At 39.0% G+C, this 22,611-nt stretch overlaps 1 protein-coding gene across 10 annotated transcripts in view; it reads left to right on the forward strand.

The window, feature by feature from the left end:
• The first annotated feature begins 1,467 nt into the window (after positions 1–1,467).
• The window catches only part of IFT81 (intraflagellar transport 81), a 76,984-nt gene continuing 55,840 nt past the window's right edge, over positions 1,468–22,611 (forward strand). For 2 of the 10 annotated variants that reach the window (XR_010318573.1, XM_064272180.1), the window contains exons 1-8: positions 1,666–2,586; positions 4,553–4,717; positions 5,264–5,367; positions 5,857–6,037; positions 9,988–10,077; positions 14,816–14,881; positions 15,193–15,303; positions 17,316–17,400. Coding sequence is in view for 7 of the 10 variants with exons in the window: in XM_064272180.1 (XP_064128250.1) it covers positions 4,574–4,717; positions 5,264–5,367; positions 5,857–6,037; positions 9,988–10,077; positions 14,816–14,881; positions 15,193–15,303; positions 17,316–17,400 (781 nt within the window). In the remaining 3 variants the exon portion in view is untranslated. The other 8 variants (XM_064272178.1, XM_023539285.2, XM_064272179.1 and 5 more) reach the window with 8 other exon arrangements.

Here is a 22,611-nt window from a genome sequence, read left to right on the forward strand (position 1 = left end):
ATAGGATACAGTAGAACTGCCCCACAGGGTTTCCAAGGCTGAAAACTTTAAGGAAGCAGACTGCCACATCTTTCTCCTGATCAGCTGGTGGGTTTAAATAGCCCACCTTTCAGTCAGCAGCCGAGTGCTTAACCACTTACACCGCCAGGGCTCTGTCCATACAATGGAATATTATTCAGCAATGAACAGAAATTAAGTACTGATACATGCTGCAAAATGGAAGAACCTTGAAAACATGCTAGGTGAGAGAAGCCAGTCACAAACGTCCACATATTTTATGATTCCATTTCTATGAAATACCCAGAAGAGACAAATCTAGAGAGATGCCTAATGTGTGATTTTTTTTTTTTTTTGGTGCATGTCTGATGCTAAATCTGTAGTTAGGTTCTTCTAAGATGTTTGAGCAGGTAACTAAATTTTCAGGTTGTGAGGAATTGGATATTCTTTTCTTCTCATTTTTTTTTTTTCATCACAAACTGACATCACCAGGTACAGTGGTCTCCAGTCTAATAGAGGGGTGGGTTCAAAATACCATTCACCAACCAGCTAGTACAATCCTGGTGTTCCTGTCTGTCCCATTAGACTTCCAGCCTCATCAGTGATCTGGGCATGAAGACCTTCTCTTTGCTTATCTCATAGGATATGAACTGCATGAAGGCCCTAAGCCAGTTAAAACCAGTTGCCATGAGGTCAATCGAAACTCATGGTGACCCCATGTGTGTCAGAGTAGAACTGTGATCCACAGGGTTTTCAATGGCTGAAGTAGATCGCCAGGCCTTTCTTTCACGGCACCTCTGAACTTGAACATTTAAGTGCTCCCAAGGATTTATTTCTAAAAAAAAAAAAAAAAAATTTTTTTTAAGTAGAATCTCTCAGATGCCAAAAGGAGCTGAAAAACAACTTACTTTTTTTTTTTTTTGGCTCTCAGCATACTAAAAAATTGCTGAATTAAAAAAAAAATTTAATGCCCAGTTTGGGCCATGTGGCCCAACAATATGACAGAGGAACTGAAAGTTATGCGATGAATGTGTCTTGTTAAATCCTGCCCCAGACTCTCTACAAGTGTTCCTGTGTATAACCTAATTTGTACTTGTCTTAAAATCCCAAATTTGAAGCCCAGGCCAAATGCTTTCTTACCCCAACTCCCACTGGCCTGCCTCACACAAAGAAGTCATCATACCCATGTCTGGTGAACGAACGAATGAAACAGCTCGCGCATTTAGCATAGCTTAAAAATGCAGACAGTACTTTGTACACTGCAAACTGCAGGACATTTGGAAAGGTTTATGGCCGTGCATCTAAGGCCCGGTCACAGTTTGTGATTTCCAGCAGCCCTCAACGCCCTTGGCTCTGCGCGGTGGCTCCCAACTGAGGCCGCTTTGCACAAGGGCCTCGCACGTGTCCGCAGCGCGCGCCCCCGGGGACCCGCGGAAACGCGCCGGCCCTCCACGCCGGAAGTGGCGTCACGCCAGGGCCTAGCAACCGTTGCCACGGAGCTCGTCTCTAGGAGCCTAATAGAGCCCCGGTGCCTCCCGAGGGGGGAAAAGTGGTTTCTTGAAGAGAATCTGAGGTAACCTCGCCGACCCGCAGCCGGAAACTCCTCGAACCCCGAAATAGGAGAGAACCCCCCGCCCTCTCCTCTTCCTGGTGCAGCGCCTTGTAGGTGGAGGGGCCGCAACCGCTAAGACCCTCAAACTGGGGGTCGGGCCCCCGCTGGGCCTCGCTTGGACTCAGGCGGCTCCCCAGCGGGTGGAATGGTCGGGGAGCCCAGGGCAGCCCCCGCGAGCTGCCTGGGCCGGATTGTGGGGTCCCCTGCCCTCTCCCGAGCCCCCAGGGGGTGGGGACACTATTTCTGTCAGCGCTCTCGCCAGCCTGGGACCAGGGCGGCGTCGTTTGTGTGCCGCGTTGTGCCAGATAAACGCACGTCCTGGTTTTAATTCTCCCCTCACCCCCTCGGGTTCTTACGTGGGTAAGTGCTTGTGAATTAGTGTGGCGACTTTCCTCTGGAAGAGGGAGATTAATTGCTTTTGTTAATTTTAGAGCACAGAGCCCACTGGGTATAGACGACCTACCTGTTGAGTACAGCTTTGTCCTTAGCGAGCGACCATTTGAAAGTGGGCGGTCATGGGGGGCTGGGACCCAGCTACTTTCTCTTCCCCTCTTGGTACGTTTTACTCATTCTTCAGGTTTCTTGTTTGTTTGCTGTTTTTAAGGGAGAAAGAATTTCTAATGAGCTAATTCTGAATCATTTGAAATTCAATATATGTGCGTGTGAAGGTTATTCCATGGACCATTACCTAAAACGGTGGAAAACTTGCATCTTTAATGTGGATTTTTTTTGTTGTTGTTGTTAACATATGTAAAGGTTTTCCATTTGTAGCTTAAAGGAAATCTCAAATCTCTGAACCATACTCGTTACCTTCTTTTTGGCTTATTCTTAACAATAATTTGCTCTTAATTTTGTTATGATTATGAGTAATTGATCATATTTTTACATTTTATGTTTTCTAAATATCCAGCTCTGCCCAGCCAATTTTGAAAAACCCGTTCAGAACAAGATTCATGCCGTTCCGACTCATCTCTTTGGTAAAATTGCAGTGATCCAGTTCATAGTTTTTACTATTACAGAGCACTGAAGCAATTTTTTTCTTTCTTTTTTGTTCAGCCATTCATTTTTAAAATACTTTTCGAGTGGCTAAGGTTATAAAAAATTGCCTTCTTGCCAAATTTCTACCACTTCTTCCTGTAGTAAACAAGTGATACCTGCATGCAGAAAACACTAAGGACTTTGGTGAAGCTGTTTCAACAATTGAAAACTCAGATATTCAATTTTTTAAAAAAGTTAAATGATCTTCCTCACCCCTAGCCTGATTTCTTTTAGACTGAGGCTTGCATTTTTTCTGGCCTTGGGCCTGAGACCAAATTCATTCAGTCTAGTGAAAGAGGTCACTGTCTTAGACACAGTGGGTAACTTCCTGGCTACTAACCAGAAGGTCGACGGCAGTGGGTTTTTGGGTGGAACCAGAAGGTCAGTGGTTTGAACTCACCAGCCGCTCTTCGGGAGAGAAGACCTGGGCATCTGCTCGCATAAGGATTATAGCCCAGGAAGCCCTGTGGGACAGTTCTATTCTGTCCTATAGGGTCGCTGTGAGTCGAGGGGACTTGATGGCACACAACAGCTGTGCTCATGGAAGTTAGAGTTTAGTAGAGAAGATAAAATTTGTCCATAATTAACTAATGCAAAATAAAAAGTAACACTAGGAGAGAAGTGTTGATAAAGTGTGGTCCACCCAGAGGGACAGTCTGTTACTCTGATGCTGAACGATGAGTATTTCTTAAGAAAGGTTTCACGGAGAAAATTACATTTGGTAGACAAGACCTGAAAGATGAATAGGATTTTTGCCTCTAGAGATGGGGGAGGGGGAAGAGTAGAAAATGCTGTTATCTAAAGGCATTTGTTGTAGTTGTTGTTGGGAGCCATCAGGTCATTTTAGACTCATAGCAGCTCCATGTGAAAGAGTAGAACTGCCCCATAGGGTTTCCTAGGCTGTAATCTTTATGGGGGCAGATCACCTGGTCTTACCCCCTTGGAGCTGCTGGGTGGGTTTGAAGCCAGCCTTTCCATTAGCAGCCCAGTGCTTAACCATTGCACCACCTGGGCTCCTTATCTAAAGGCCTCCAGGCGAAAAAACTAAGGGCAGTGACTGTATCAATTGGCAGAAGAATTGGGTGTTTGAAAGATAACAGTTTGGAATTAAAGCTGGGAAAGGCTAGGTTGAGCTAGATCATAAAAAAAAAAAAAGATCATAAAGAGTCTAAAAATATGAGAAGTTGGACTTTATTTTGTAGTTAATAAGAAATCTACAAATGGTTTGGGATGGGAAGAGCCAGAGACAAGAAGACAGGAAGCTGTTGCCTTACTGAAGGCAAGAGGAAATAAAGGCCTGAGTTAATGAAGGGTGGCAGAGTCAACTATAACATAACGTAGTTGGCCATATGACCTTACTTGGACCGTACAGGGCCAACTCTAACATAAATAGGTCAAGAGTATCTGATGGAGGAAACCGAAACAGAACTGAAGGTGCAGGCCCGGGCTGAAGCCTGCAGCCCCTGCTCCAAGTCAGTTGGCTGTGAGCATGAATTGTGGGCCCAGGGTTGCTTGATCTGATTTTTCAAAGAAGCTGGAAATCTGAATTTTAATGTAAAATCTCCCAATGTTTTAAATGTGGACTGTTAATTAAAAAAAAAAAAAAAAATTAGAAACATGTAGGTAGGATTTATTATTCATTTGTTCATGTCAATTCAGATGATTGCTTTTCCCCCAGATGTACATACAAAAACATCTGATGTTAAATACTACCCTAAATACCTCAGCTTTCATAATAAAATCTTCATACCCTAATTTCTTTAAACAAGGTAACCCTTTCACAGCATTATGTATGCTCTGTAGAATTAAACTTCCATGCCTACTTCCTGTGAGATCAGTACTGATTTTTTTTCAGAACCGTTGTTACCAACATTGAGAAGTTTTATCTCTGTTTTTATTCTTTAGTAAAAATTATAAGACCTAATTATGAGTGATCAAATCAAATTCATTGTGGACAAGCTCAATAAGGATCCTTTTAGGAAGAACTATAATTTAATCACATTTGATTCCCTGGAGCCAATGCAACTATTACAAGTTCTCAGTGATGTTCTGGCTGAGATTGACCCAAAGGTAAGAGTTTTCTCTTCCTCCTATGGTGTACTTTCAGAGCACAGGCAGAGTCTGTGGAGAAAGGGGGATGGGAATGCCAGTTCCTGCCTCTAAGTAGCTGTGACTCTCAGACAAAGTACTTAATCTCTCTGGGCCTTATTTTTCATGCATGTAAAATAATAGTGAATGATCTTTAAAGTTTCTCTGCCAGCTTAGAAATTAAATTACTTGCTTATACCTTATTTATAACTTATTTCCCTATTTTCAGAGATAAATAGGTTTGGTCCTGGAATGAAAAAGCTTTTACAAAGGATCTTATTGTATTGCAAGTTAGCTCATGTCTCTTACACAGTTTTGTTTTTTAAGCTTAACATTCTTAATATGAATTCTGGTCTGGCTTATATGCATCCTCACTTGGAATTTGGGGGCTTTCATTCTTAATCTGTTTTATGAAGAGACCATTGTGCCTGTTATGACCTGGCAGAGTGATTTTGTCAGTGAGTTTAAATATTGTTCTTTGTTAGCTGTACAACAATAACTTATTTTTTCAATTTCTTTATTTGTTAGCAAGTTGTTGATATCAGAGAGGAGATGCCAGAGCAGACAGCCAAACGGATGTTAAGCCTTCTTGGTATCCTTAAATACAAACCTCCTGGAAATGCTACAGACATGTAAGAATCAGTCATGTATTGCTTTGCTTTTTTAAAAATACATTTTAATACACCCAAGCCTTCATATGCTATGTTTGGTCTTTTTAGGCAATACTTGGCCTCTCTAAATTGACAACCTGAAAACATCACTGAATTTCATGCAGAAGTCTTAAGTGTGACGGTTCTTTGCTCAGTAAAAAGTTGGCCAAATTCATTAATCCCTTTTATCATTTATCTCCCATCCTAGAAAAAACAAAACAGTGCCCAGTCAATGAAATGAGGTATTAAGAATGACCGTACCAATTAATGGTTCCAATACAACTTCCCTGAATTCTCCAGTGATATTTTGAGGGCCTAATTTTATGCTCATTAGGTACAGACTGGCTTTATTTTATTTTTAATAAACAGTTTTGGAAAGCAACCAGGAAATAATAAATTGGATTTTGAGCAAATGTTATCTCTTTTCAAGGTTTACTGATAAGCACGTGTGTGTTTTCTTTTTTTTTTTAGGAGTACCTTTCGTCAGGGTCTGGTGATTGGAAGTAAACCTGTAATTTACCCAGTGCTTCACTGGCTTCTTCAGAGGACTAATGAACTGAAGAAAAGAGCGTATTTAGCTCGTTTTTTAATAAAACTTGAAGTACCAAGTGAGTTTCTTCAGGATGAAACTGTGGCTGACACCAATAAGCAGGTACACAATATGTAAATGGAATTTTTGAAATATCTGTAATGGATTTCAAGGAACCCTGGTAGTGCAGTGGTTAAGCACTTGGCTGCTAATGGAAAGGTCAGTGGTGTGAACATACCAGCCACTCTGCAGGAGAAAGAAGTGGCAGTCTGCTTCTGTAAAAATTACGGCCTTACCGTGGCCTCCATCAGATTGAGTCCGGTACAACTAGATGGTGCCCAGCTACCACCACTGACTGCTCTGACAGGAATCATAGTAGAGGGTCCTGGGCAGAGCTGGAGAAAAATGTAGAACAAAATTCTAACTCATAAAAAAAGACTAGACTTACTGGCCTGACAGAGATTGGAGAAACCCTAAGAATATGGTCCCCAGACACCCTTTTAGGTCAGTAATGAAGTCACTCCCGAGGTTCACCCTTTAGCCAAAGATTAGACAGGCGCATAAAACAAAACGAGACTAAAGGGGCGTAGCAGCCCAGGGGCAAGGACAAGAAGGCGCGAGGGGACAGGAAAGCTGGTTATAGGGGACCCAAGGTCGAAAAGGGAAAGTGTTGACATGTCATGGGGCTGTTAACCGATGTCATAAAACAACATGTGTACTAACTGTTTAATGAGAAGCTAGTTCTGTAAACCTTTGTCTAAAGTAAAATTAATAATAATAATAAAAATTACAGCCTTGGAAACCCCATGGGGTAGTTCTACTCTGTCCTGTAGGGTTACTATGGGTCAGAATCAACTCAATGGCAATGAGTTATAATGGATTTTAAGGTGCATGTGTTCAAATTCATGTCAACCTCTCTCTAATATTTTTGCTTCACCTGTAGTGCCAATGTGGCACCAAAAGGTAAAACAGTACCAGCCGTGTTCAATTGTTGTCAAGTCTTAGAATACTGAATTGTGCACACAGGTACTTTTTAGTGATAGAGGTATGTGAATAAAAAAAAAACCTGAAATTAGGATTTTAGAATTATTTATTACTTAGGAATTATGGGTAGATGGGGTCCTGGGCCTGGGATAGCAGAGCATTGTGCTGATCAGTACGTTGCCAGGGAGCCCTGGTGGTGCAGTGGTTAAGTGCTCAGCTGCTAACCAAAAGTTTGAAGGTTTGAACCCACCAGCCGCTCCTCAGGAGAAAGATGTGACAGTCTGCTTCCGTAAAGATTACAGCCTTGGAAATCCTATGGGGCAGTTTTACTCTGTACTGAAGGATTGCTATGAGTGAGAATTGACTCGATGGCAACAGGTTTGGTTCAGTTTGGTTTAAGGTGACAATTCAATTTATCATCTAAGTCAGAAGTGATAGTTACATCAGGACAAAAGGGTTAAAGATGGAAACTGACACTATCAGGTGAATTGGGCCCTGTGAGCCCCTGTGGGGATCCTGAGTGGTCCAAGAAGCTAGGTTTGTAATCTCAAAGAATTTCCTGATCAGGAAGAGGGTGTAGATAGGGCTGAAATCTCAGTGTACTTTTCTCACCACTGTCTTGGGATAATCTTGGGTTCTGGCCTTAAGATCTTAAAAACTCTTGACTACTCAGGATTCTGGCTAACCTGGCCCGTAGTATTTGGTTTTCAAAGCACATGGCTAATTAGAGTGTGGAAAGAGAGGATTCAGGCTTGAGACTTCAAAGGACTTTGATTTTCTTTTTAACGTGCTTTTGTATGGCACTTTAACGCAGCATTTACAGAGACTTATTTGTGCCAGAATATGTTGGAAGCAGTTCTTTGGTCTGTCTCCCCCAGTAAATTGTGAGGTGTTTGAAGTCAGGTGTTATATCTTGTCCATCTTTGTTTTCCTTCAGGGCCTCTCAGAGTCTCTTCCGTATGGTAGGTGCCCAATCTTCGGATTGAGTCAAAACAATCAGCTGAATGTTTTCATTTGTCGTCCACGTATTTTGATATCTTGAGTTGATGTGGCATTCATGCAAAATGGAGCTAATGCTGTCCTCAAGACATTTCTGTAATTGAAAGGTTTATGCAAAATTATCACAGAAACAGTCTGACGAGGAGTAATTCAGCACTGGAATTTCACTAACTTTTTGATATGTAACTCTAAACCTGAGGTTAAAAAAAAATGGTAAATTCATAACGTTTATCGATTCTTTTTTGTTTTGTTTTGTTTTGTTAAAGCAGTCATCTCTGGGTAGCAAGATTCAGAGTGATTTATTTATTTTGTTGTTGTTGTTGAGAATATACACAGCAAAATAGACACCAAGTCAACAGTTTCTACACGTACCATTTAGTGACGTTGATTACATTCTTCAAGTTGTACAACCATTCTCTCCCTCCTTTTCTGAGTTGTCCCTCCCCCATTAACATAAATTCACTGCTCCCTAAAGTTCCTGTCTCATACTTCAAGTTGCTCTTGTTAGTTTGATCCCGTATAGATAGTTCTTAAAAGAACTTAATGCTCAAGGCAGATTTTTGTTTTACTAATTAAGTTAAACTAAACTATTTGGTTTTAAGAAGACTTCAGGGAATATTTTTGGTTTAAGCTTTAAAGATTATCTCAGGGCAGTAGTTCCAGAGGTTCATCCAACCTCCATGGTTCCAGGAAGTCTGGAGTCCATGAAAATTTAATTCTGGCCTGCATTTTGCCCCTTTTGATCAGGAGTCTTCCATAGAATCTTTGATAAAAATATTCAGTAATGGTAGCTGGGCAGCATCCAGTTCTGCTTTCATGGCAAAGGAGGCAGTTGTTCATGGAGACGATTGGCCACGCATTCCATCTCCTCCTTCTATTCCTGATATGCCGCCTTCCTCTGTTGCTCCAGGTGAATAGAGACCAACTGTTGTGCTTGGATGGCTGCTTATAAGCTTTTAAGAGTGAAACAGTATCTCATTGTGGTTTTGATTTGCATCTTACTGATTGTTTTTTAATGTTAAATATCATGGGAAAAGTAGAGCAGAGTGAAAATCACCCAGTCCCTGCCTTTGAAGGTTTAAAATCATGTAGGAAATGTAGAAATACAAATGTGAAATAGTTTCTCCTCCCTCCCCTCCTCCATCAATAAATTTGATGAAGACTAATTTCCCTGGAGGAGGTTTATTAATAGTTTTTACTGACTATGCTCAGCTCATTCTTGGCAGAATTACTGGTAGTGAAAACATGCGTGTTCTTGAAGCTGAGCTGAGGGTGGATCTGAAGTGTCGTGCATATCTAGCCAGTCATTTAACATAGACCCTAGTGGGAAATGCACATTGTCTTTCAGAATGAAGAGTTTTAGAATGATTATATGAATGATTTGTAGACTTGTGGAACATGATCAGTCCAGAAAAATATTTATTTTCTGTCATTACTCACAAAAAATCCTATTAAAAAAATTTTCAGTTAACGGTTATGAGTGTTCTTTTTTCAACAACTTTTAATTGAGCACCTCTGTGGATTTATGCCCTTGTGCTAGGTCCCAGCCGTACAAAAGTATGTAAGATCAGTGTGATTCCTGTCCTCCTGCCTCTCACTGTCTAATGAAGGGAGACAGGCAAGTGACTAGGCATGTGTAATATTTATATGATATCTACTCTGATTGGACAGGTACAGGACCAGAGAATGCTTCTCCGAAGATAGTAGTATCTATGCTGAAACCTGAAGCATAAATAGGGGTTATCCAAGTTAGAAATGATGGGGTCATGGAGTATTCTCAGAAGGAGTAGGATGTATAAACTAGAGGTGAGAGCGTGGAATATTCCAGCAACTGAAAGAAGATCAACATAGCTAGAGTGTGGAGAGTGTGGAGTAGGAGGTGGAAAGTAAGCAGAGATAAAGCAGGAGGACAATTTTTTAATGGCTGGATTATATAAACGTACTTTTGTGTTCTATGTAGATGTTTAAGGATGCATTTTTAATGCTGTTCTTAAAATGATTTACGTAATCACTGTAAATTAATAGATAACCTGATTAAGTAAAGCCTACTGGATCTAGTCATTCATTTATAATTTTCTAACCTATTTTAGTATGAAGAATTGATGGAAGCCTTTAAAACTTTGCATAAAGAATGTGAACAACTTAAGACATCTGGATTTTCTACAGCAGAAATAAGAAGGGTAAATAAAGAAAAGGACCCATAATAATATTTATTTGGATTTGAATAATATTGGAATCATCATTTTTAGTTAATTCAGTATATTCTTAAGACTGTATGGGAACTACTGATAGCAAATAGATTTCATTTGGTAGTTCTTTACTGAAGGAATTAATGAAGCTGTTAATATTCACAGTGAGTTCTTATGTACTATACTGACCATTACCATGGATTTAAAAAGGTTACATTTTGAGTCTTTCCCTAATTAAGGGAGATATGTATGTATATATGAAGCCCTGGTTGTGCTGTGGTTAAAGTGCTCAACTATTAACCAAAAGGCTGGTGGTTTGAACCCACCACTGCTCTGTGGGAGAAAGATGTAGCAATCTGTTTTCATAAAGATTTACAGTCTTGGAAACCCTATGAGGCTATTCTGTCTGTCCTACAGGGTTGTTATGAGTCGAAATTGACTGGATGGCAATAGGTTTTTATATGTATAATCACATATATATTATAGAAAATATAGAAAGAAGAAAAAAAGACAACCATCCTATATGTATCCTTTCTTTTCATGTGTATATGTATGTATGTATGACACACACACATAAATTTGTGGCTATACTGTATGTAATTACTTCTATCTTGGTTTTTTAATCATTACATTGTGAATATAATCCCATCATTATTTTTCTACAATATGCTTTTTAATTACTAAATAATATTCCATGGTATGGATAGTTTATTTTTGTTTTCATTTTTTGCTATTACAGATAATTCTACAATTATTTTCCATATAAGCTGTTCTTGTACATTTGTGATTATTTCCTTAGAATAAATTTCCAGAAATGAATTTGCTTATTAAAGCACATAAAATTATTATGACTTTTGATGCATGTTACTTAAATTTTTCCAAAAAACATTTTTACATTCCTAACAAGTTTAAATCAAAGTTCTCATCTCCCCAAATACTTACTAATATTGACTTGCATGGGTTTTGTCTTTTTAGAATTCCTGAGGTTTCTGTGTCATCTTTATCCTTTCATTCAATCAGGAAACAGAAGTTGCTTCTCCAGGGAGGTCTTGCCTAATCCCTTGGATAGATTAGGTTGGCCAGTTCTTACTGTTCTGTGACACTCATTACACATAAAATCACTTTAACGTCTGTTTTCCCAACTACCCTTAAGCACCGTGAGGGCAAGGACCATGTCTGTATATCTTGTTCACCACTGTATTCCCAGTGCCTATTGCAGTCCCTGGCACACAGTAGGTTCTCAGTCAGAGCTTTTGTAATATATTATAAATGAAAGGTGAACTCAGCTCTAGTGGGGGAGAAAGACCCATAAGCAGACATTTGTAATGTAGTTTGGAAGAAGAATGGTAGATACCTGTCTCCTGTACCTCCATTATGTTACTGTGAATAAACCAAAAATGGTAGAAGAACCTGCAGTCTGCATTTTTAATTCTAGTCATTATTACCAAAGTAGTCTTGAACCATGAACTTGTAGAAAATTTAGAAAATATGATTAAACAAGAAATAGAAAATAATTCAGTCAAAATCCTATGCTCCTGAGATAACCACTCCTGACATTTTGGTGAATGTATTTAAATCTTTTTCTTGGTATTGTACTATATATACCATAAATGCTATAATCTGCTTCTTGTAAGTAATGTTATATCATGACATTTCCCCTTGGCGTTAAACTTCTCCCCCATAATCTTTAATGACTTTCACTGTCATTTATTTAACATAATTTATTTAATAATCCTCAGACTTTTTGGTCATTTCCAGATTTTAGATACAATTAACACTATGACGAGAATGCTTATAGAGAAGACTGTGTCATTTCATGAAATTTTTTTTTTTTAATTTTTACTGTGCTTTAAGTGAAAGTTTACAAACCAAGTTAGTCTCTCATACAGAAACTTATATACACCTTGCTGTATACTCCTAGTTGTTCTCCCTCTAATGAGACAGCACTCCACTCCACTCTCTATTTCCATGTCCATTCGGCCAGCTTCTGACCCCCTCTGCCCTCTCATCTCTTCTCCAGACAAGAGCTGCCCACATAGTCTTGTGTGTCTACTTGATCCAAGAAGCTCACTCTTCACCAGTATCATTTTTTATCCCATAGAGCAGTCCAGTCCCTGTCTGAGGAGTTGGCTTTGGGAATGGTTCCTGTCTTCGGCTAACAGAAGGTCTGGGGACCATGACCTCTGGGGTCCTTCTAGTCTCAGTCAGACCATTTAAGTCTGGTCTTTTTGTGAGAATTTGGGGTCTGCATCCCACTGTTCTCCTGCTCCCTCAGGGGTTCTCTGTTGTGTTCCCTGTTGGGATAGTCATCGATTGTAGCCGGGCACCATCTAGTTCTTCTGGTCTCGGGCTAATGTAGTGTCTGCTTTACGTGGCCCTTTCTGCCTCTTCCTTTGCCTATTTTTTAATTGCGTTATTTGTCTTTTTGTAGTTGAGTTTTTGCAGTATCACGTAGGTTTTAGAGATCAGACACCGATCAGAAATGTCATAACTAAAAACTTTTTCCTAGTCTGTAGGTAATCTTTTTACTCTTTTGGTGAAGTCTTTGGGTGAGCATAGGTGTTTGATTTTTAGGAGCTCCCGGTTATGTAGTTTCTCTTCTGCATTGTGTTTATGCCATGTATTAGGGCTACTAACATTGTCCCTATTTTTTCTTACCTGATCTGTATCGTTTTAGATTTTATATTTAGGTCTTTGATCCATTTTGAGTTAGTTTTTGTGCATGGTGTGAGGTATGGGTCTTGTTTCATTTTTTTGCAGATGGATATCCAGTTATGCCAGCACCATTTCTTACAGAGACTGTCTTTTCCTCATTTAACTGACTTTGGGCCTTTGTCAAATATCAGCTGCTCATATGTGAATGGATTTATGTCTGGATTCTCAATTCTGTTCCACTGGTCTATGTATCTGTTGTTGTACCAGTACCAGGCTGTTTTGGCTACTGTGGTGGTATAATAGGTTCAAAAATCAGGTAGAGTGAGGCTTCCCACTTTGTTCTTCTTTTTCAGTAATGCTTTACTTATCCGGGGCCTCTTTCCCTTTCATATGAAGTTGGTGATTTGTTTCTCCATCTCATTAAAAAATGTCATTGGAATTTGGATCGGAATTGCGTTGTATCTGTGGATGGCTTTTGGTAGAACTGACATTTTTACAATGTTAAGCCTTCCTATCCATGAGCAAGGTATGTTTTTCTACTTATGTAGGTCTTTTTTGGTTTCTTGCAGTAGTGTCTTGTAGTTTTCTTTGTGTAGGTCTTTTACAGCTCTGGTAAGATTTATTCCTAAGTGTTTTATCTTCTTGGGGGCTACTGTAAATGTATTGATTTGGTGATTTCCTCTTCAATGTTCTTTTTGTTGGTGTAGAGGAATCCAACTGATTTTTGTATTATTTATCGAGGATTCTTTAGGGTGTTCTGTGTATAAGATCATGCCATCTGCAAACAAATACTTTTACTACTTCCATACCAATCTGGATGCCCTTTATTTTTCTAGCCTAATTGCTCTGGCTAGGACCTCTAGCACAATGTTGAATAAGACTGGTGATAAAGGACATCCTTGTCTGGTTCCTGATCTCAAGGGGAATGCTTTTAGACTCTCTGCATTTAGGATGATGTTGGCTGTTGGCTTTGTATAAATGCCCTTTATTATGCTGAGGAATTTTCCTTCTATTCATATTTTCCAGAGAGTTTTTATCATGAATGGTGTTGAACTTTGTCAGATGCCTTTTCTGCATCAATTGTTAAGATCATTTCTTGAATATTTTATTAGGACAAGTTTTAGAGGTGGGGTTAGTGGGTCAGAAGGTATACACATTTTTAAGACTTTTGATATTCTTCAATACAGTCCCACCAGTAGTGAGTAAGCATGCTCATTTTTCCAATTCTGTCAATATTGACTGCTGTGTATACTTCACCTTTATTATTACTGTGAGAGTCAGACAATTTTTTTTTGTTGTTGTTTAGTTTTAGGTTTGTTTGTTTTCATTTAAAAAATCTTATGGAGCTAGCTAAAAGGAGCCGTGGTGGTGCAGGGAACCCTCGTGGTACAGTGGTTAAGAGCTACAGCTTCTAACCAAAAGGTTGGGAGTTCAAATCCACCATCTGCTCCTTGGAAACCCTATGGGGCAGTTTTACTCTGTCCTTTACGGTCACTGTGAGTCAGAATCAACTTGACAGCAATGGGTTTAGTTTGGTTTTAGTTAAAATGAAGGTAGTTTATTTTTGAAGCCTTTTTTTTTTTTCAGGAAAGGAATTGGTTAATTGGCAAAACCAGATGCAAATTTATGTCTTAGAAATGACATAGCCATAAAAATAATTTGATGGCAAATTGGCAAGATGTATGATTTGGTATTTAGCAGCAGATGGGATGTCAGCAGCTGTTGGTCGTGTATTTAGACCTGCACACTTGCCATGATGGAAGATTTTTTAAAAATCCTGTGCCCGTATTTGGAATCAGAACCCAAATGTGCTGCTTGGCAGCTTTACCTTGCTGCATTATAACTTGTTTTAGTTGCTTTTCTAAATGAACACCAAGCTGCCAAACAAATTACCCTGTATGAAGAACCCTGGGGAAAAAATAAAAATGCCCTTCATCCAAAAGAGAATCTTTGTTCCTAAATCCTCTAGTTGTAACTGAGGAAAATGGTACCTGCATACACACATAAAGACCTTATCTGAATTCTACAGACTGAGAATACTTTTTCTTATAATGTCCTCTTTGCTACCTTTTAGGATATCAGTGCAATGGAGGAAGAAAAGGATCAGCTCATTAAGAGAGTTGAACGTTTGAAGAAAAGGGTAAGGCAAGAATGAACACTGTAAGACTTTGGCCCCAACTCCCAAGGACTTGCAAAGAGTTAGGAATGCAAGTAAAGATTAAGCCAGGCGTGGTGTCCATCTGAAGATGGACTCAAGTAACATTGACAGAAAGGGACTCTCCCTCAGCAATAGCCCAAAACTTTCAAGAACCTAGAGTCTAGAGCTTTACTGTCATCGCTAGGGAATGCTGTTTACCAAAAGAAGATGAGAGGTGGATGTCTGAGTCACGTGACATGCTATTTCTTTCTCAAACCTGACAGTAACATGTACTACTTATTCCCTTACTGTAGGTGGAGACGGTTCAGAATCATCAACGAATGCTAAAAATAGCAAGGCAACTTCGAGTTGAAAAAGAGAGAGAAGAATTTCTTGCACACCAGAAGCAGGAACAAAAGAATCAGGTATCCACATAGAAGTTTATGTTCTCATAATGAAAGAAATAGTTCCTCTGATAATTCAAATGTAAAGAAAGAAGAATTTTAGAATTATATAAGCTCATATTTCCCTTTACTTCGTTAACATGATAAAATACTCTTAATATTAAGAGTATCATGTGACACCAACAGCAATAATACTGCCTTTTGGGCTCTATGCTCAGTCTTTGAATTCACCAGCCACTCCTTGGAAACCCTATGGGGCAGTTCTCCTCTGTCCTGTGGCATTGCTATAAGTTGGAATTGACTTGATGGAAATGGGTTTGGTTTGTTGTTTTTTTTTTTTTTGGTTTTTGGCCTACATTAGCTCATATTGTCCCAACATTACTGTAATGTGTTGTATTGTCCCAAGATTCAATGTAATGTTAAATAGTAAGATTAACTGCTTATAAAACTTCTAGAATCTCTTAAGGGCTTCCTGATATTCTTAGGTATTGAGAATATTCTTTTTATTCCATTGATCACCCAAAACCCATTGCCACTGAGTCAATTCCGACTCATAGCAATCCTATAGGACAAAGTAGAACTGCCCCATGGGGTTTCCAAGACTATAATCTTTACAGAAGCAGACTGCCACATCTTTCTTCCATGGAGTGGCTGGTGGATTTAAACTGCCAACCTTTCGGTTAGCAGCCAAGTGCTTTAACCATTGTGCCACCAGGGCTCCTTCCACTGATGACAGTACCCTCTAAACTTTACTGTAGTGGCAAATAATCAAATCATGAAAAGGCTAAAATTCACACACCCTCCACAGTTTTAGACTTTGCCTTACGGAAAACATAATTTGGCCAGGAAGTATTACTTTTATTAAAGTCTATCTTAATATCTGGGCCAACTTACACATTAAAAATATATTTCAAATCAGCTGTATTTTCTATAAATTGGGGATTTAGATGGTTGGCTCTTTTGAAGCTTGACCTGGCATTAGAGCAGTTTTACTGCATTATTGTTGCCTTGCCCAGTGTCTTAGGCTGGGTTCTCTAGAGAAGCAAAACCAGTAAAGAACGTGCATACACACACACACACACACACACACACACACACACGTATATGTATGTATATATGTGTGTGTGTGTGTATATATGTATATATATGTCAAAAGAGAGAGAGATCAAGGAAATGGCTCGCTCAGTTAAAGAGGCTGGAAAATGCCAAGCCTGTGGATCAGGCATCAGGCTGGAGGCTTCGCCTGACTCATGTAGCTGCAGGGGCTGACAAACTAAAGGTCAACAGGTCAGACACCGGGCTGCTCGTACACCAGCTGCCGAGGCTGATGAATCCGAGATCAGCAGATAAGATGGCAGGGCTGTTGGCTCAAGTCCCAAGAACTGGAGGTCAGATGATGATGAGCTGAATGCAGGATCCAGAACACAGCAAAAGCCATAGAGCTTTGCCACAAAGTCCATATATATTATATGCAGGCCACACCTCCAAGGAAACTCTCTTTCAGCTGATTGGCTATTCATAGCAGATCTCATCATGGAGGTGATTACATTATATCAGATCTCATTGTGGAGGTGATTCCATCATTATGTAACTGCCAAACCACTGAGAATCACGTCCCAGCCAAATTGACACACAACCTGAACCGTCACACCCAAGCTCCAACTGGTCACTTAGCATCAGTTTCTGATTCTGAGACATCACTTATGAGAATATTAACATTTCTTAGAATTAAGAAGATCATGTTATTACAAAAAAAGCCTGTGCATATATTTCTTTAACAAGTATTTTCCTTTGGTCACCAAATTCAACAAGTAACTAAAAAATTTTTTAAAGCTTTTTAAAAAAATGTTTTTACATGAAATGATGTGGAGAGAGCCAGTTATATTTTCAGTTGAATACAGTAATTTTCTTAGTTCTTATTATTCCTTTTATATCACAAGAATTACATGGAACTTGTATATTTCATTGCTTGCCTATGTGAGTGGTGGGTTTCAGTAGGCTAACCAAGTAATGGATCTAATTGTATTTTAAAGCTATTTCATGCAGTACAGCGACTGCAAAGAGTACAAAACCAGCTGAAAAGTATGCACAATGCAGCAGCAGATGCAAAGCCTGAAAGTAAGTGGAAATTACTAGACGGTACAGATGATTGGAAAATGTAAGCTTTCTTTGGTTGTGTTACTTTGAATCATGAGTCTTCCTGAGAGCAATCAATTAACGGGAATTAGTTATAGTCAAATGATATCAGCATTTTGGTGCATTGTTCCCTGGCTGGTGAATGAGTGCCCTGATGGCAACATCCTTAGTTTTTCACCAGGGGTTTTTAAATTCCTGTCCAGCTTTTTAGCCAAAAGGTGACAATAATAACTACAGTGGAGGAAGGCTTTCTGGTGTGTGAGTGTATAAAGTATTTAGGATGGATGTTGTGAAAAATGGACGGAAAAAATGTGAGTCATTGTTTTAGAGACAGGGCTATAAAGAAAAAGAATAAAATGCTGGACCCTTAAAACCATATTGTAGTTTGTGGAATAACAGTACTAATGACATGGGCATCCCTGGCTCTGTTCTCACACCAGCTTGACACAGAGGATAGACTGTTCTAATGTCCCAGATTTTACCAACAAACCCATCCTAGGCATTTTAAAAGTTTTTTTGCTAAGGGGACCATGCAAACTGGAAGAATACTGCAAAGCTCTCATTTGTAGTGGAGAAATATTCCACTATAATATCCACCTGAGATAGTTCATTTTTCTGTAGTATTCTATGAAATTTTATACTATAAGATATAATACATAGAATGATATAATAAAAAATAGACAATTGCAAGTGTTGGCAAGAATGGTGGAGAAGCTAGAACCATCGAATATTACCGGTGGGAATGTAAAATGGTGCAGCTGTTTGGAAAACAGTCTGGCAGTTCCTCAAAACATTAAACATAGAGTTACCATCTGATCCAGCAATTCCATTCTTAGGTAAATATTCAAGAGAAATGGAAACATATGTCCACATACAACTTGTGTATGTTTGTTTGAATAGCCCCAAAGTGGAAACGATCCAAATGTTCCTCTACTGATGAGTCCATAAACAAGGTATAGTATATCTGCATAAAACCACCCGGCGTCGACTCGACGGCACTGCGTTTAGTGTATCTGTATAATGGAATCTTTTTCAGTCGTTTAAAAGGAGTGAATTCTGATACACGCCACAACACGGATGAACCTCAGAAACATCGTGTAAGCAAAAGAATCTAGTCACAAAGGACCTCATATTGAATAATCCTACTTATAAAAAAGAAAATGTCCAGAATAGGCAAATCTGTAGAGACAGAAATCAGATTAGGTGAGGGGAGAAGGGAAGAGGGCAGTGAGGGAAAATAAGGAGCGGCTGCTAATGGGTGCAGGGTTTCTTCTGGGGACAATGAAATGTTCTAAAATTAGATTATGGCAATGGTTGCTCAGGGGGTTGCCATGAGTCACGATCAACGCCACAGCAACTAACAACAACGTGATTGCACAACTCTGTAAATACACTAAAAACCATTGAATTGTACACTTTAAATGGGTTAATTTTATGGCATGTAAATTATATCACAAAGTTATTAAAAGGGATAATACAGTATTTCCTTGATTCTAGACATGTATTTTCCCCATCATAACTATTTTTGCAGTTGGGATAAATCTTAAAATTTATATGTACATTTAACATGGTATTTGTAATTTAATTGATTTGTAATTTTGTGTTACAATTGATGGCATCTTAGAATCAAGGAAATAAGGTATATTTAATAGATGTTTAAGAAGCCAGTGCTCTGCTTCCTGATGTGAGAGCATGTCTTAACCATACATCTCAGCTGCTAACCAAAGAGTTGGAATTTCATATCCGCCCAGACAAGCCTCAGAAGAAAGGCCAGGCAGTCTGCTTCTGAAAAATCAGCCATTCAAAACCCTATGAAGCACAGGTCTACTCTGACACATGGGGTTGCCATGAATCAGAATTGACTTGACAGCAACTTTTTTTTTTTTTTAATTGTGGTTTAGGTGAAAGTTTACAGAGCAAATTAGTTTCTTATTAAGCAGTTAATACACAGATTGTTTGGTGACATTGGTTGCCAACCCCGTGACGTGTCAACACTCTGCTGTTCTTGACCTGTCCCCTCCTGCCTTCTCGTCCTTGCCTCAGGGCTGGTGTGCCTATTTAGTCTCATATACCTGGTTGAACTATATGTATTATATATTTGTATTTGATGCTATATGCTATATGTATTTGATGGGCCTGTCTAATCTTTGGCTGAAAGGTGAACCTCAGAAGTGACTTCAGTACTGAATTAAAAGGGTGTCCAGGGGCATACTTTAAGGGTTTCTCCAGTCTCTGTCAGACCAGTTAAGTCTGGTCTTTTTTTGTGAGTTAGAATTTTGTTCTACGTTTTTCTTCAGCTCTCTCCGGGACCCTCTATTGTGATCCCTATCAGAGCAGTCGGGGGTAGTAGCCAGGTACTATCTAGTTGTCTTGGACTCAGTCTGGTGGAAGCTGTGGTAGTTGTGGTCCCTTAGTCCTTTGGACTAATCTTTCTCTTGTGTCTTTTGTTTTTTTCGTTTTCCCTTGCTCCACACAGGGTGGGACCAGTAGAGTGTCCTAGGTGGCCGGTCACAATCCTTTGCCTCTTTCTTAATTGGGTTGTCTTTTTGTTGTGGAAGTGTTGGATTTCCCTGTAGATTTTAGAGATGAGACCTTTGTCATATATATCATAGCCAAATTTTTTTTCCCAGTCTGTAGGTTCTCTTTTTTACTCTTTTGGTGAAGTCTTTTGAAGAGCGTAAGTGTTTAATTTATAGAAGATCCCAGTTATTTAGCTTATCTTCTGGTGTTTGTGTATTGTTAGTTATGGTTTGTATCCCATTTATGCTGTATATTTTTTTTATAGGGCCTCTAGCATTGATGCTATTTTTTCTTCCTTGATCTTTATATTAGTTTTATATTTAGGTCTTTGATCCATTTTGAATTAGTTTTTGTGTATGGTGTAGGGTATGGGTCCTGCTTCATTTTTTTACAGATGGACATCCAGTTTTGCCAGCACCGTTTGTTAAAAAGATTGTCTTTTCCCCATTTAATGGACTTTGGGCCTTTGTCAAAGATTAGGTGACTGTAAGTGGATGAATTTACATCTAGGTTCTTGATTCTGTTCCATTGATCAGTTGTACTAGCACCATACTGTAGCTGTAGAGTAGGTTCTGAGGTCAGGTGGTGCAAGGTATTCTACGTTTTTCTTCTTCAGTAATGCTTTACTTATCCAGGGCCTCTTTCTGTTTTTTTTTTTAATGCTTCAACTGTGGTAACTAGACAGAATATCCAAGAATATTTATAGTACTAGTAATATTTCATTTTTTATTTGAATTGGTAGACTTTATTTTGCTTTGGCTTTCACTTCTAGCCTAATTAGAAATCTTTTGAGCTGGAAAATACATAATCATTTATTTTGTAATAAAATGGATACATAAGATTGTTCTGTTTTGACATCTCTTAGAATGTTGGCTTGAAGTATTAACATAAATATTATGTTGAAGATAAATGCTGTTAAACAATAAAAATTAATTGCACTGCTATGTAGTAATAGAATTAGTTGACCCAAAGCCAATTGTCCATTAATTCTATATTTATTGAGCATCTACTACATGTCAGGTACTGTGCTAAGTGCTGGGAATAGAAAGCAAAGACATTTCTATTAAAGTGATCAGTGTGGAATAGAGGACCGACAAGCAGTGGACAGTTACACTGCAGTATGATGAGTACGCACAGGGAGCTCAGCACAGAGTTCTATGAGAACAGAGGAAACGTACCAGACTTTCTGGGAGGTGGGATAGGTGGCACCTGAGTTGACTTCCAGTTGGAAAGGTGGAGGAGGAGTGGAAGGACATTCCATGCCAAGGACATGAAAGAACGTGATTTCAGTGGGTCAAGGAGCAAATGATAGGTGAGGATGTATAGATGAAAGATGTAGAGGCTTCTTTTGACCACTTGTCTTTGAAAGGCAAGGCAACAAAGGGAGTATGAGTATGAGTGAGAATCAGTACCCTGCCTAGATTGAAGACAGTGGTGGTGGTATGGTGTTTACAGACTGGAGGAGAGTCAGACAATGGAGATTTGAGATTCTGGAGGAAAAGAAGAGAATTGAAACGGCTTCTCCTCTGTGCTCCCATTGTACTCCACGCGGCGCATGGAATGTCCTACAGCAATCACCACAGTCTGTTAATTTTAGCATATCTGACTCTGCTAAACTGAACTCTGCTACACTTTCTTGAAGGTAGTCACCAAGTCATTGTTGATCTTTGTATTTCCAGGCTCTTGCACACTAAATTATACATAGCAGATATTCAGTAAATAAGAAGGAGTTACGGTGGGAGGGTAGAGAGCTTAACCCTTGACAGGAAGAAAATTATCTTTTCTACAGATAGTAAGAAAAAATGGCTGAAAATATTGGTAAAAATAAGATACGTGTGTGTGTGATATGTGTATTTTGTGGGTGGACAAGAGAGTAGGGGCGAGAGAATTAAGGATTTCTTGCTTTGTGGATGTCTTTCTGGGAAGTGGGAAACAGGGTCATAAGGGTTGTGTTAGCAGCCTAGGAAAAGTAGATTAAATAGATGTTTAACTGGCCCAGGTTATTTAGTTTAATAAGGGCTATCTAACTTTTTGAATGACAAAAATGGCTTACAAAAAGTTCTACTTAATTAAGTAGCATAAAAATTATCTTTAATGTAATGGTGTAATTTTTGTTTTTGCAGAATGGCAGCCATATGAAATCAGGACAGCTTACATTCACTGGAGTTAATTCATCCTTATAGTGTACCCACTCAAAAACAAACCAAATCTGTTGCAGTTGAGTTGATTACAACTCATGAAGACCCTATAGGACAGAATAGAACTGCTTCATAGGGTTTCCAAGGAGTGACTGGTGGATTCAAACTGCGGACTTTTTAGTTAGCAGCCAAGCTCTTACTACTTTGCCGCCAGGGCTCTACTGGGTAAATTAGTGAGATTTGTTATATAAAACAAGCAACTCATTCAGTTTTAGTAGGATCAGTGAGATGTTTTCAGAGGGTTTTTAATGAAAAATTTGCTGAGATCTTAGTCACCTTATGTTTAACTTCACCAGTGTTTCTTTAAAAAAATAAATAAAATGAAAAAACAAGAATTTGCAAAGAAATGTAAGGTCTAAGTTAAATTCTTTGGGAATAATTTTGAAATTTGATGGAAACTCTTTTTATGATTTTCTAACAGCTTTATTGCTGTAAAACTGAAATAAATGAAGTGTACATATTTAAAGTGTATCAC

The sequence above is a fragment of the Loxodonta africana genome, chromosome 19, assembly GCF_030014295.1.
Source record: "Loxodonta africana isolate mLoxAfr1 chromosome 19, mLoxAfr1.hap2, whole genome shotgun sequence".
In the NCBI taxonomy this organism is placed as follows: Eukaryota; Metazoa; Chordata; class Mammalia; order Proboscidea; family Elephantidae; genus Loxodonta; species Loxodonta africana.